Source organism: Malaclemys terrapin, chromosome 8 (genome assembly GCF_027887155.1).
Source record: "Malaclemys terrapin pileata isolate rMalTer1 chromosome 8, rMalTer1.hap1, whole genome shotgun sequence".
Taxonomy (NCBI): Eukaryota; Metazoa; Chordata; order Testudines; family Emydidae; genus Malaclemys; species Malaclemys terrapin.
Window position 1 is genome coordinate 76244232 of NC_071512.1, and position 15309 is coordinate 76259540.

Consider the following 15309-nt stretch of genomic DNA (forward strand, 5'->3'; position numbering starts at 1 on the left):
CCCACTTATAGCAGATAATACCAGCAGAGAGGGCAGGACGTGGCACCCCTCTATGCAAGCACTGTGTTCATAGCCTTATTACTCTAGACCTGAATGGTACTTACTGGGGTCAAGTCTTATTGACTGCCTTGCTGGATACCACTGGGGATCTACAAGACAAATTAGAAAACATAAAATTATCCATAGTGTTTGCTTTTGGATTACCCACTGTTATAATGACTGCAACCGAACAAGAGAGGCTTTCAGTTGGAGATTTTTATGACTTCTTGTTTTATTATTTATTTTAAAAATCAACAAAAAGTTACAGATCAAAGCACAGATTTGCATAAATTAGGAGATGACAGCTAATGAAAAATGATTTTAAATCTCAGCTACATTAGTGGTCAGTTGCTGATTACTTGCGTTAATGTGTGTATATCATATGCTCCATCAAACTATCTAATTTTAAATTAAATAATTATGTACTGGATATTCTGATGTGATTTGTACCCTTAGTATGTTTCTTTGAAAATATTATACTTACATGATTTATGGAACATCAATCTGATGTCACTAATCGTGGCATGTGGTTCCACCTAGGCAACAAAAATACTGTTCATGTAAGACATTTGTATTGGAAAATGATCAGTAGATTCAAAAAATGTGCAGGTTGAAATGTGATTTTTCAAGTTGACAGCATTCCTTTAACTTTCCGAAACATGGCCAAAAAATTCTATGTCTAGTATGGACAGCTCAAGCCACTGGTAATAGGAAAAGGGAGCATTTAATCTCTAGCTCATATTGCAAATCCATCCATGTTAATAATGACCAAAGTTATTACAACATGATGATAGTTTGGTGGCTTATGTGAAATCTCTCCAAGGTCACATCACAACTGGTACTAACTGGCACCCTTGTTGGCCCCCTCAGCTGAGAGGTTGAATGCGAATGAAGATGGAAGTGCTCCCTGCCCTCTGGTCCTTCCAGAAGAGGGTTGAGGGATTTTGTAAGGCGGCGTGAGCAAGTTTGCCTAGGCTGTTGTCTCCAGTGGAGGAGGAAGGGCTTTCTATCTCCTTTCACAAGCACTCCATTTACTTAAAGAAAATTAAAAACTTCTAAATACTGTCACTGCCATTTTAACAATATTATCATTTACCTTATCCAGAAAGCACAGCTGTTGCTTTGTCTTCCAATCGAGGATTTCCACCTGATAGAGAACAAAATGACAACTCTAATTGTTTGCTAGCTGATTAATCTCTCAGCTCTTGGGGCATTCTTTAGAAATATGATCATTGCAAAGGATGAAGCACCACCTTTTTCCAGTCTACTGACTGTGCAAATATAACTGCGCACTCCAGTGGATCAAAGCAAGTTCGACATAACGCGGTTTCACCTATAACACGGTATGATTTTTTGGCTCCCGAGGACAGCGTTATATCAAGTTAGAGGTGTACCTGAAATTATAATCTATAACCTTACTATAACAACAGTTACTATAACATCACTATAACAACCATGCTCAGTGCATTATAAGCCTTCCAAAGACACCCGACATGACAAACTTTGCATTAGATACCACACAATCATATTATAAGGATGAACATGGTGTTGTAGGGTGTTCCCACGAGGTACAGAATGTCACAACACTTTTTAGTACAATAGAGACAACATAGCTATGGGATAGCAAGCTAGATTTCCACCAAGTTTCACAGGTGTAACTGAGGGAAGAATTTGTCCTGCCAAAGCTTTATTACTGTTGCAAAAGTCAGACACAGCTTGGCATAGACAGAAAAATCATAATTTTTACTTGTAAATAGAGCACATTGATCTATAAGTCATTGAGTGATAATAAACATAGAATTCCTCAATGCCACAAAGTCACTTTCAGAGTATAACTACACTTTAGGTCAAAAGAAACATACCTATTACTATAGAACTCATTTACAATGGTACACTTGGAAATTGTTTAACTAAAATAAGCTAACATGTCTAGCAGAAACCAACATAGATCTTGCGCTGTAATAGATCTCTTCATGTACAAATACAGATGTACTATTGCTTACCTGGGCAATATCAAAGCATTTAAATATCACTATTTATTTCATTTAATTCTGATGTTAAACATATACCCGACTTCTTTAATCTCTGATAAATTAGCTTGCTGATGGCCTCTTAGTATCTCTGATTTCTTAGACACCTCTTTGCTGTTCACTGAATGCTATTGTAGTACACCTCTACCCCAATATAACGTGACTCGATATAACACGAATTCAGATATAACGCAGTAAAGCAGTGCTCCGGGGAGGCGGGGCTGCACACTCCAGCAGATCAAAGCAAGTTCGATATAATGCGGTTTCACCTATAACGCGGTAAGATTTTTTTGGCTCCCGAGGACAGCGTTATATCGGGGTAGAGGTGTACATTCAACCTTTAAAATTCCATATGTGACACACCCAACATTAATATCTGTTTCTTTTAAAGATGTCATGTCAGTCCTGAAAATAACATAGGGCCCAAACTTCCATGGTAGTTTCCATGGAGTAATTCCAGGTGAACAGTCCTGTGAGCAGAACCCTCAAGTGAATAAAGATTTGTAGGCTCAGACGCCAAAGTTAAGTTTACCCATTATATCACATGCAATTTCAGCACATTTTGTCCTTATGGAAAAATGCTATAGAACTTACAGATGTTAAACCAGCAGGGTTCTACAAAAGTTAGTTTAAACCACATATAGCATTTATCAGAGAATGATGTCCTTTCTGCATCATTTTTAACCAAGCTATAACATTTAACAGAAAATTAGATCCATGATGTAAAACTTCCGGGGCTTGGTTTAAAAAATTCTATAGAAAATATAGAATTCTCTGATAAATTCTAAAGGATAAAAATAGAAGTATAGAATCCATGAACCCCTAGGCAGCTGTGACAATGCTATACGGGCATACTCTTGCCTCTGGGTAGTTATTAATGCAGGTGATCCCATCATGAAAAGTATATGTCCATTCCCCATTTTCTACCAGCCTCATGTGAGGGAATGTGTATGGAAAGGAGGATAGGAAAAGAGAATACTTTAAACAGTGTTTCCCAAACAATGGGTCCCGACTCACCAATGGGTTGTGAAAAGGTGCTACATGGGTTGCCATGTCCAGGGCCGTACTAACCCATCGCTGGGCCCTGGGCTAGGCAAACCTGGTGCCCTGAGGGGAGATGGAAGGTGAATCTGTCCCACACTCACCTTGCAGCAGTGATTCCTGTCCCGCGGAGCTGGGCTTGGCATTGCAACCTGGCACAGGGGTTTCAGTGAGGGGCAGCCGGGTCAAACATGAGCCAAACAGGTCACAACACCTGGAGCAGAGTGTTTGGAAAAGACTGCAAGTTTGGGGGTCGGGGAGGGGGGAAAGAGAGGAGCAGTCTCCAGGGATTTCAAAGCCCAGTTTCATTAGAGCAGCCTTTTTTCCCCCTCAGTTTGTTCTCATTGACCCACTTTATAATGGAACTCCTCTCACATACCAAATGACTGGAACTTTTTCATTACTTAGTACTGGAGGGTTTTTAAATAAACATCTAATTTTAATTGTTTGGTATTAACTAACCAAGAGAGGAGATTAATATTAGACCCTCAATATGATAACTGAACACAGAAGTCAATACCTTTATAATAAGAGTGTTCTGAAGTGATGAGGCAGCTTATTTAATGTATTGTATTTTCTGCTCTCTCTTCTCTTGCCCTAAATAATCCTCTCTTTTTCTACTCGTGCACCAACTGAAGCACTTGAGCTCCAGCCAGAAGTACCAGGTAAATGAGTCTCTTTGCATTGGATACAAATGCTGCAGCACACTGAGACTCATCTTCGAATGGGGTTCCCCTTTCAAGGTGGCCAGAAGAGGGGGTGCCATTGGGGTTTGTGCCCTTTTGCTTCTTTAGGTCTCAAAGGTTACTGGGATTTTAAGTGTTTTTCCTCTTTTTATTTTACCTTAGGAATATTGGGAAAGCCAAGCTTTGTTGCCTCTGTTTGGATGGAGGTCTCTCTCCTTGGAGAACCAGAGAAGAGAAGTCTGCTCCCAGTGGAAAAAATGGTAGCGGGGCAGACTCCTAAACCACTATGAGTGAGATTCACAGCCCAGGGGAGGGGGGACTATGGGAGCTCTACACCACCTTTACACCCTCCCAAACCTCATCTGCTCCAGGGGCTGGCAAGGCTACTGGCATAATTTAGAAAGCCCTGGGTCCATGCTGTTGTTTGGCAGCCTCCCCCAGCTGCCTTACAGGTGCCAGTAATGCCCAGAAACTCCACAGTGCTTAGTGTTGTAGCCCCACCCCTACTCATCCCTCCTGCAAAGGCATATCCTATGCCAGGGCTTGTAAGAGAGTCCTCCAGAGGTAGCTGCAATATCTGCACTGGAGGAAGCCTCTCCAGACTGGACACAGGGCATGCAGGGCTCCTTTGGCCCACACCAGCCCTCTTACACAGTGTGAAGGGCTGGAGGGCGGTGAAGATCTCCCTCTCTCTCTCTGGTATCCAGCTGTGCTGAGGCCATCACATCACCCTTGGACTTTAAGATGTCTCAACCACTTTTAGCCTCAAGACAAAGCTAAATATTAGAACAAAATCACCCTTTCCCTTTTCAGAAACACAGGGATGAAAAGGAACTAGATTTAAAGTCCATTCAAATGCATGGGCGTGGGGCAGATTTGAAAGGACAGAGTGAAAACATGTTAATTATTTTGCCTTCCAATTACAGTGCTCTTAACAAAGGGCAGCTGGCAAAAAACTGTTTCCCCAGCTGTGTCTGAGCATTCCTATAATGCCCAAAAGACACAGAAAAACCCAGGGCTGGCTTTACCATGAGGCGAACTGAGGTGGCCGCCTCAGGTGCCAGACTGTGGGAGGGGGCGCCACTAGGACCCTGAGTGAAGAAAATTGTGTCTGCTGATGGTGCATATGTATTCTCTCTGCTCTAGATGCACAGAGATGGTGGAGTGCTGTGCTGGAGGAAGGAGGGCACAAGACACAACAGGCAGGCAGGAGAAAAGGTAAGAGGGAATAACAGAAAGCAGCAGGAGCTACAGGGAGAGAGAGGAGGAGGAGCCTCTTGTGTACTTCTCTAGCACCCCCAGGAGCCTGGACTGATTAACACCAGCTTCTAAGGAGTTTTCTGTTTCCTGCTGCTTCCCTGAACCCACTTGAGAACAGACAGTCAACTGTAGTAGTAGGAGCCAGTTAGGTCCTTAAGACACTGATATCTTCCCTCACTCAGGCCCTGCTACCCGCCTGCTTATTTGTCCCCTTCAATTGAGTGTTGAAAGCCATTATAGCTGGCACAGAACAGCAGTCATGAGTAAAAGAAGAAAACGCCCCTCTGGGGCAGCATTCAGAAAAAGAAAGAAAGCAAAGGAAGCTTTTCTATCTAAGCAGGAAGGAGCTCTCCTGAGATACATAGCCACAAATATACACAGTGAGCTTTCCGGCCCCAGTGAGGATATGAGTGGTGAGGAGATGCCTGATCTTCTAGTTAGTCAGAGTGCAGGTGACCTGGCAGCTACTGCAGCATCCATATCTCCATCTCAAATGGATGTAACCATGCACATTCCTGAAGAAAAGTGTGGATCAGAGAAGAGTGTGGTAGAGGCGCAAGAAACAGCTGCTGCTGAGTTTAGTTCCTTAAGTCTAGATGATCCAAGACTGTGGACCCACTTGAGCAGTAGCCTGAAGGACTTCCTTGTATTGCATGGGCCACAGCAAGTGAAAAACCTTCATGTTCCCCAAAGACAATGAAAATAGAAGTTTCCATCCAACACATTACTGGCGTGAAATCCCCAGTGGTGACAAAGTGGAAAGGCCATGGCTTATGTACTCAAAAACCCAGAATGCTGTTGCAAACTCTTCCAGTCTAATGTTCCAGCCACATTGGGTTCTACAGGAACAAAGGACAAATTACTTTAATCGTGTGTTTTGTAACAACAACAGAACCTAGTGAAAATGTCCCTGCAATGGTGACTGTCAGAGAGCATTTTCGAGAATTTATTGACATTGATGATACTACAGGAGCTGGTATGACAAATGTGCTTCTTAAAAAGCTGGAAGATATGGGAATTGTGATAGCTGACATGAGAGGTCAGGGCTACGATAATGGTGCCAACATGAGAGGAAAGAACAGAGGAGTGCAGACACGGATCCGAGAGTAAAACCCTCGAGCTTTTATTGTCCCATGCAGTTCTCATTCATTGAACTTGGTGGTCAGTGATGCAGCATCAGCTTCAAGTGAGGCTGCTGAATTTTTTAATGTAATTCAAAACATCTATGTATTTTTCTCTGCATCAACTCATCGATGGCAAATTTTGAAGCAACATCTGGGAACATCCTTTCTGACACTAAAACCACTGAGTGCCACATGATTGGAAAGTCGAGTGGAGGCAATAAAGCCTATCAAACACCAAATTGGGAAGATAGATGATGCCATAGTTGCCATTATGGAGGATAATGCTATGACAGGAACTGTTCGTGGGAGAACAGTGGCAGAGGGAAATGGAATCACCAGAAACATACATAACTTCAAATTTCTGTGTGGCTTAGTGTTGTGGCATGACATACTGTTTGAAATAAATGTTATAAGCAAGAGACTCCAAGGTGTTGACCTTGATATATCTGGAGCAATGGAACAACTGGATAAAGCCACACCTACAGTCTTACCGGTCAGATGAGGGATTTCAAATCGTTCTGAAGAGTGCACGGAAGTTGGCAGAGGAACTTCACACTGAAGCTATTTTCCCACCCATTCAAGAATACAAGAGTCACCGAAGAAGAAGACATTTTGATTACGTGGCACGGGATAATGCCATAAGAGACCCCAAACAACAATTCAAAGTTGAATTCTTTAACCAGGTGCTAGATTGTGCAATACAGTCAGTTGAAGAACGTTTCATGCAGCTCAAGGAACTCAGCAGCATATTTGGGACGTTGTATGATATTCCAAAACTCCTCACTATACCTGAAGAAGATCTACACCAGCAATGCAGGGCACTAGAAACAGTGCTGACACATGATGACATGCGCGATATTGATACGAGTGATTTAGGTGATCAACTGAAAGCCCTTTCAAGATACATTTCAGCAGGATCAACTTCAAAGGCTGTTCTGGAATATATGTGCACAAATAAGATGACCACCGTCTTTGCAAATGCTTTTGTTGCTCTGCGCATACTTCTAACACTTCGTGTAACAGTTGCCAGTGGAGAACGCAGCTTCTCCAAGCTGAAGTTAATAAAAACACATTTACGCTCCACAATGATGCAGCAGAGGCTGGTCGGCCTTGCAACCATCTCAATAGAGCATGAGCTGACCCAGACTGTGGACCTTCAGCAGGAAGCAGTTCAAATCTTTGCAACCAAGAAGGCACGGAAAGCACCACTTTGATTATTCAAACAGATAAAAATGCCAGTGTTTACTATGCAGCCAGGAAAAGTTACATTTGCTGTTCAGGCGTTTGAAAGTTTAGTGTTACTTAACGTTTTTGAACAAGGCATTTTAAGTTGTTAGTTCTCCTTTATTGGGGTAGGTAGCAGAGCAGTACCATGAGAGGAGTAGAACAGGAAGAAGGCAGAATTGAGACCTTTCAAAGTTTTGGCCCAAGCAAGGTGATATGGGGGCATCATTTGAGCTCCCCGCCTCAGGTGCCAAAATGTTGTGGGCTGGCCCTGGGAAAGCCCGGCCTATGCTATTAAATGTTATCTTCTCTGAACATGGTGGCCAACAATCATGTGAACTGACACAGCACTGAACACACTGGATTTTTGTTGGGGGCGGGGTTCATCTACACCAGAGGTTCTCAAACTTTTTTTTTTGTCAACAGACTAGGGTTACCATATCTCAAATAAAAAAAGAGGACCCTCCACGGGCCCTGGCCCCGCCCATTTCCCCACCCCTAGCCCCGCCCCAACTCCGCCCCTTCCCCCACCCTAACTCCGCCCCCTCCTCCCTCCCACTCCCAGCCAGGGAGAAAGGGCTGCCCCAGTGATACCAGCTTCACAGTTTCCCGGGCAGCCCCCAGACCCTGCGCCCCCAGCCGGCGCTTCCCCAGCGCAGCTGGAGCCCAGGAGGGGAAGCGCCCAGCCGGGGGCGCAGGGTCTGGAGGCTGCCCAGCAAACCGTGAAGCCGGTAGCGCTCGGGCTTTGGGCAGCCCCTATGCCTCCGGACCCTGCGCCCCCAGACGGGCACTTCCCCTCCGGGGCTCCGGCGGCTCTGCGTAACTTACACTGTATAAGTTACACAGAGCCAAAGAGGAGCAGAGCCCCCGCAGCTGGAGGCTCTGCTCCTCTTAGGCTCTGTTTAAGAGCCGGGCTGCCCCAGCGCTACCGGCTTCAGGCAGCCCCCGTGCCTCCGGACCCTGCGCCGCCGGAGCCCGGGAGGGGAAGTGCCCGGCTGGGGGCGCAGGGTCCGGAGGCAAGGGGGCTGCCCGAAGCCGGTAGCTCTCGGGCAGCCCGGCTCTTAAACAGAGCCTCTAGCGGCTGGGGCCAAAGAGGAGCAAAGCCAAAGAGGCCAAAGAGGAGCAAAGCCTCCAGCCCCCGGGGCTCTGTGTAACTGACACTGTGTCAGTTACACAGAGCCCCAGCCGCTGGAGGCTCTGTTTAAGAGCCGGGCTGCCCGAGCGCTACCAGCTTTGGGCAGCCCCCCTGCCTCCGGACCCTGCGCCCCCAGCCGGGCACTTCCCCTCCCGGGCTCCGGCGGCGCAGGGTCTGGAGGCACGGGGCTGCCCGAAGCCGGTAGCGCTCGGGCAGCCCGGCTCTTAAACAGAGCCGAAGAGTCGGGGAGGAGCAGAGCCGCCATTTTCCCGGACATGTTCGGCTTTTTGGCAATTCCCCCCGGACGGGCGTTTGACTGCCGAAAAGCCGGACATGTCCGGGAAAAAGAGGACGTATGGTAACCCTACAACAGACCCCTTTTCAAATGCAATGTTAATCACAGACCCCCAACTGAGAAACTGATGGACAAAGGTATGTGTGTACTTCATATAAACATGTACTGTATGTCTACACTGCGAAGTTGTCAACAAAACTTTTGTCTTTCATGGGTACTTAAAAAAGACAAAAGTTTTGCCGACGCAAGTGGCAGTGTGAACGTGGCTTTGTTGGCAGGAGTGCTCTCCTGCCAACAATGCTAACGCCGCTCGTGGGGCTGGAAGTATTTTGTTGGCAAAAGTGCTGAAGCAACAAAGTACCAACAAAAAGCATTTACACACACTGACTTTTAGCGACAAGGCTGTGTTGACACAGGCCCCAAAGTTATGTTCTATACAGAAGCTATAACCAATGGGAATATTTGTGGGAGAGGTATATTTTTCTTTCAATTAAATAAGTTGTTGGGTTGACTGTAAATACTCCCTGCCATGTCTGCATCCCAAACTGTGTTGACACAGCCTTGTCGCTAAAAGCTGCGTGGTGTAGACAGGCCCTTAGTAATGCTTTAAGAAAAAGAGCAGAGTACTTACAGATGTCAGTGAGATGGGGGTGCCTGCTTCTTACTGCAGAGTCTATCTATTGTTGCACTTTGAGGACCCCCTGTGCAAACTCTCAGGATGCAGTTTGAGAACCACTGGTCTACACTGATAGCTAAAGCATGTTCAGCATCAAGTGAGTTTACATGATTATTGGCCACAGTGCTCAGACCACTTGCCTAATGGTCTGCTCCTGTAACCCTTACTAGAGTGATTAGTTCTTTTAGATTGTAGGCTCTTTGTGCCAGGGAGTTGGATTTTCTATGTTTGTGTAGCACCTAGCAGAATGGGGCATGGTCCTGACTGGGTGCTCAGCACTAGTGCAATGTAAATGTTAATAATCATAGTTACAATGATTTAATAGATTGCTAGATTTTAAGACCAGAATGGACCACTATGATCATCTAGTGCTAATCTGACCTCTAGCATTACGCAGGCCATAGAATTTCACTCAGTAAATGGGACTTGGTGTCTGAGTAAGGGCTTGTCTACACTAGAAAATTAGATCAACCCAGCTACATGGCTGGAAGAATTCTTCCCTCTACTAGCTATTGCCTCTCAGAAAGGTAGATTTACTACAGTGACAGGAGAACCACTGCTGTTGTTACAGTAAGTGTCTACATGGAAGTGCTACAGTAGCGCATTTGTAGTGCTGCAGCTGTGCTGCTGTGGAGAGTAAAGTGTAGACCAGGGATCGGCAACCTTTGGCACACTGCTCACCCTGGCGGGCTGGGTTGGTTTGTTTACCTGCTGCGTCCGCAGGTTCGGCCGATCGCGGCTCCCACTGGCTGCGGTTTGCCACTCCAGGCCAATGGGGGCTGCAGGAAGCGGCGGCCAGCACATCCGTTGGCCCGCACCCTGGTGCTTACCCTGGTGAGCCGCATGCCAAAGGTTGCTGATCCCTGGTGTAGACATAGCCAACGGATAGTAGGTGCCTAGTAATCTCAGGCTGTATCTACACTACAGAGCTTATGTTGGCACAGCCTCCTAGTATAGATGCATCATACACCGGCAGAGGGAGTTTTTCTGTCACTATACGAACGCCACCTCGCCCAACGATATTAGTTGTGTCTACACTGGACCTTTTGTTGGCATAGCTATGTCACTAAAGGGTGTGGCTTTTTCACATCCCTGTCCAACACAGCTGTGCTAGTATTTTAAATATAGACCAGGCTTTGCATCCCTCCCAAGACTGTAATTCAGAATGACTAATGTTTTTTTACGGGGGCTTCCTCTACAGTATTAGAGAGATCCTTTAAAAAATATTTCTAAGGGCCATTATCCAGTCACTAGAGGCCCCAAAGTTATGTTCTATACAGAAGCTATAATCAATGGGAATATTTGTGGGAGAGGTATATATTTCTTTCAATTAAATAAGTTGTTGGGTTGACTGTAAATACTCCCTGCCATGTCTGCATCCCAAACTTTGCAGCATTGTGATTGTGCATGGGGAACAGAAATTGAAACTAACAACAAAAAAGGAATCTGCTCGGTTTCACCGTCCATGAGCAAAATCCAAGGAATAATCTAGCAGCACCAACAGAGAAAGTGTATTAGACTTTTAAACATTTCAGTTTTGTTAATAAAAAAGGTACGTACATTCATTTTTTAGGATATACCGTTTTAATGATTGTGTCCCTTTAATTAGAGACTTTATATTTTGTTTAGAACTTACAGTTTAGAGCTGTATCAAATGCCCAAGTCTCAACTGGTCTTCAAAAATTATGTGATAAAATGATCATGCCATGACATCCTAGAAATTATATTTGTTGACATTTTTATTTGGAACAGCCTCCCCAAGTTTCAGTTTATCCTGCTGGGTACTAACACAAGCAAATACTGTATTGATTTTTTAAAATCACTCAGCTAAAAAAAAAAAAGCTTATTTTATAGTCTAGGAAAAATTATCCCTGAATAAGAGCAACACAAAATAAATTAATGCTGCCTGTTCTGTTAAACTGCTTACGTAAATAAGACTCCTTAGATTTAGCTAGGGCCATGACATGATTTGTTCTTAGGTTCAATCACTTAATTTTTTTTCCTCGGTTATCAAATTTCTCTCTCCAAGCAGTTCCTTTATTTCAGTTGAAGTAATTATCTCCCCCTTCCCTTGAGATTTCTCAGTCATACTAAGATATTCCTGAGAAAAGCAGGTGAATCTGCACTCAGCAGGCCTGATTTTGATTTCACACTGATGTGAATCAGGAACAACTCCACTGAAGTCAGTAGAGTTTGTCTTGCGGCTATCTGTGTGAGAAGAAAACCAAGACCTTTTAGTCTGTTCTGCTTCTATCTCGCCTTCATAATGTACATAATGGAAAAAACAGATTGCAACATCAGGGCCAACTTCTGCCACCTTCCTCATGCAGAGTAATAACTTGCTCTGTGAGTAGTCATATTGCAGGATATCCTGGCCCACTGAAGTCAATGCATAAGTCCTATTGACTTCAGTGGGACCAAGATTTCATTCCTTGACTTCACTGGGAGTAAATCAAACTGTCAGTGTTTAACAGGACGGTGACGGGTTGGATCATAGAAACCCCCTTGGGAATTGCCACCTGATGTGCTGAGACTACCTCTGAGCCCGTTTTCCCAGGCAGCTTGGGACTTCAATGCCCTGCCTGGTTTGAGCCAGACACGCTAGCTTGCTACAAACCCAGACCCAGGTCTGAACAACATCCCCCAAGAGCTACAGGCTTAACTGAAAACAGCTTAAGAAGTGTTCCTGTCTCCAACACTCAGATGCCCAGCTCCCACTGGAGTCCAAACTCCAAATAAATCCGTTTTACCCTGTATAAAGCTTATACAGGATAAACTCATAAATTGTTAACCCTCTATAACACTGATAGAGATATATGCACAGCTGTTTGCCCCCACAGGTATTAATACTTATTCTGGGTTAATTAATAAGTAAAACGTGATTTTATTAAATACAAAAAGTAGGATTTAAGTGGTTCCAAGTAATAACAGACAGAACAAAGTGAATTACCAAGCAAAATAAAATAAAACACACAAGTCTAAGCCTAATACAGTAAGAAAGTGATTACAGATGAAAATCTCACCCTCAGAGATGTTTCAATAACCTTCTATTACAGAGTGGACGCCTTTCTAGTCTGGGCACAATCCTTTCCCCGGTACAGCCCTTGTTCCAGCTCAGGTGGTAGCTAGGGGATTTCTCATGACTGCCACCCCCTTTGTTCTGTTCCACCCCCTTATATATCTTTTGCACAAGGCGGGGATCCTTTGTCCCTCTCTGGGTTCCCACCCTCCTTTGAAATGGAAAAGCACCAGGTTAAAGATAGATTCCAGTTCAGGTGACATAATCACATGTCCCTGTAAGACTCCAAGCCCTCATTCTCCCAGCCTGACTCACAGGAAGGCCTGCAAGCAAACAGAGCCATCCACCATCAATTGTCCTGGTTGATGGGAGCCATCGAGATTCCAAACCACCATTAATGGCCCACATTTTGCATAACTACAATAGGACCTCAGAGTTATATTTCGTATTTCTAGTTTCAGATACAAGAGTGATACATTTATACAAATAGGATGACTACACTCAGTAGATTATAAGCTTTGTAATGATACCTCTTAAGAGACTTTTTGCCTGAAGCATATTCCAGTTACATTATATTCACACTCATTAGCATATTTTCATAAAATCATATAGAGTGCAACGTCTCAAGGACAATATAGGAAAGGTCTGGAGCCCCTAATACCTTGGTGATCCTTTTGTCAATTATTTGTACGGATAAGTCTTCATTGACTTAAGGCCACAAGTTTTGATCTGAGAATGAATGGCCTGCGTAGGAGGAGACGCCAAACTCCAAGATGTAGCTCTCACTGAGAAGGATGGAGTCGGGTGGAAGAATTTGCTCCCTCATGGAAATGGGAAGGAGTTTAGCCCAGAAGACACAAGAATACCTCAATATGTGCCAGAGGTCTTATGTCTCCACAATGAATCCTAGCCCTCGCTAACCCCTTGACAGCACAATTCCAGCGCAACTATTCTGCCTTCTGAAAAATAACCCTCATGGGGCTTTCAGAAAGTGAACAGGGGCACCACACAAGCTAATGCTGACTCCAGGGCAGGCTCTAGGCACCAGCAAAGCAAGCGGTTGCTTGGGGCAGCAAATTTGCAGGGGCGCAAGAATCCAGCATGGGAGCTGAGAACCAACAGGGGGCCCTGGGAGCTGAAGTTCCTTGGTTAGCTCCCTGCCTATAGAGCCAGCACTGGTGCAGGGAAAGAACTACATTTCCCAGCATTCCCTCGGCCGCAATTAACAGGAAAGGAGTGTGGAACTGAAACCTCATGCTGCAGCTTGCTGTGAATGGTAGGGACAAAGCCAGCTCTAGGTTTTATGCTGCCCCCACCCCAGCCCTGGGCTCCTCCCGCACCCCCGTGTTGCCCCAGCCCTGGACTCTCCCCTGCTCACACCGCCTGCCGCCCCAGCTCTGGCCCTCACCTGCACCTCCTGCCGTTCCAGCCCTGGGCTCTCCCCCAAAGAAAGAATTGGATGGACTAAATGGACAGTGCGCCTCTCTGTCTGAAGCCTAGCAAGGGAGGTACGTGGATCCCACTAGAATTTAAAATGAAAAGTAAGAGAGGGGAGGCTCTACTAGGATCTGGGCAGCTTTAGATACGGTACCAGGCATGTAGGAGGATTGACACTTCTGAGCCATGGAAGCGGAAATTGACTTTTCTTTTCCAGATTTAGCTAATATTCAGAAAGGGAATCTAGCACCTGCCTTCCAGATTTGAACACCCTCAAAATTCAGGAGTGCTCAAGCTCAATTTGGGCAGCTGTTACTTCATTTCTCCCAAATCAAATATACTGATCCACTGTAACTTGCTGTAGAAAAAGTAGAATAAATTGAGCAAGAAATGCTTCCCAGTGGTTATTAGGACTGGAATTGCTATTTTCAACAGCCATTGCTTTTTTTTTTTTATTTCTAGTTTTATTTGTTTAAAAGGAGGACAGTAATATTGCATTGGCAAATTCCCCATAGAAACAAAGAATAATAAAGGCACCTCAACTTTTCCTCATTTATGTAGGACAGTCTTATAATATTTCAAGTATTCTTTTAGAGTGACTTAAAGGTCCTCCTTCCCCCGCTGCTGCATTTGGTGGCGTTTAGCAACCTATATCCACTCTACACGCGGATAACATTGCAAGCAATTGCCAGTCTAATGCAAGGGGGTAGAGCAGAGGAGAAGAAAGTGGGGGAAGGGGGAAGGTGTTGCTGGGGAGAGTTTGAGAGTTGGTGTTCATGGAACTGGCACCACACGCATGGTGTTGGTGTAGCCAGACCCAGGGTGCCATCCTGTAAGTACAATGACAAGATCGCCAGTCTTGAAGAAGCCACGTGCTTTGCCAACATTCATGCCCAGGTTAACTCTGAGATCCACATCCTCAGCCCATGCATCAAGGGTGGGTTCTTTGCACAACACAGGGAAAATGCCACGGTACAGATGGGCCTGGCGTGCTGTCTGTCCATTGCGAGTCACAGCAATGATGGGAGCACGTGGACGGAACCTGGACACCAGGTGAGCAGATCTTCCAGACTTGGTGAGGACGATAATAGCCCCACTGCAGCACTTGAGTCTTATAATATGCATCCAGATATCCTTCAATCACACAAGCTGAAAATTGTTCCACTTTACTGCAGTTCTGTAACCATATGGGAACCAATCCTGTCTGTGTTCTGTGCACATCCAAAATTCCTGCTGAATGACCCGCCCTGGGCGCGAGAGTTACCAGTGACCCAGGGCTGGGGTGGCAGGAGGGTGCAGTTGGGGGTGGGGGGTGGGAAGAGAGCCCAGGGTTGGGGGGGGGG

The 15309-nt window shown here is 45.2% G+C and overlaps 1 protein-coding gene across 2 annotated transcripts in view; it reads right to left on the reverse strand.

The window, feature by feature from the left end:
* The window catches only part of LOC128841697 (very-long-chain enoyl-CoA reductase-like), a 62284-nt gene that overhangs the window by 25323 nt on the left and 21652 nt on the right, over positions 1–15309 (reverse strand). For both annotated transcript variants that reach the window (XM_054037005.1, XM_054037004.1), the window contains exons 2-4: positions 1136–1186; positions 524–575; positions 105–149 (exon numbers count right to left, since the gene is read on the reverse strand). In XM_054037005.1, the coding sequence (XP_053892980.1) occupies positions 105–149; positions 524–575; positions 1136–1186 (148 nt within the window). The remainder of the gene's footprint in view (positions 1–104; positions 150–523; positions 576–1135; positions 1187–15309) is intronic.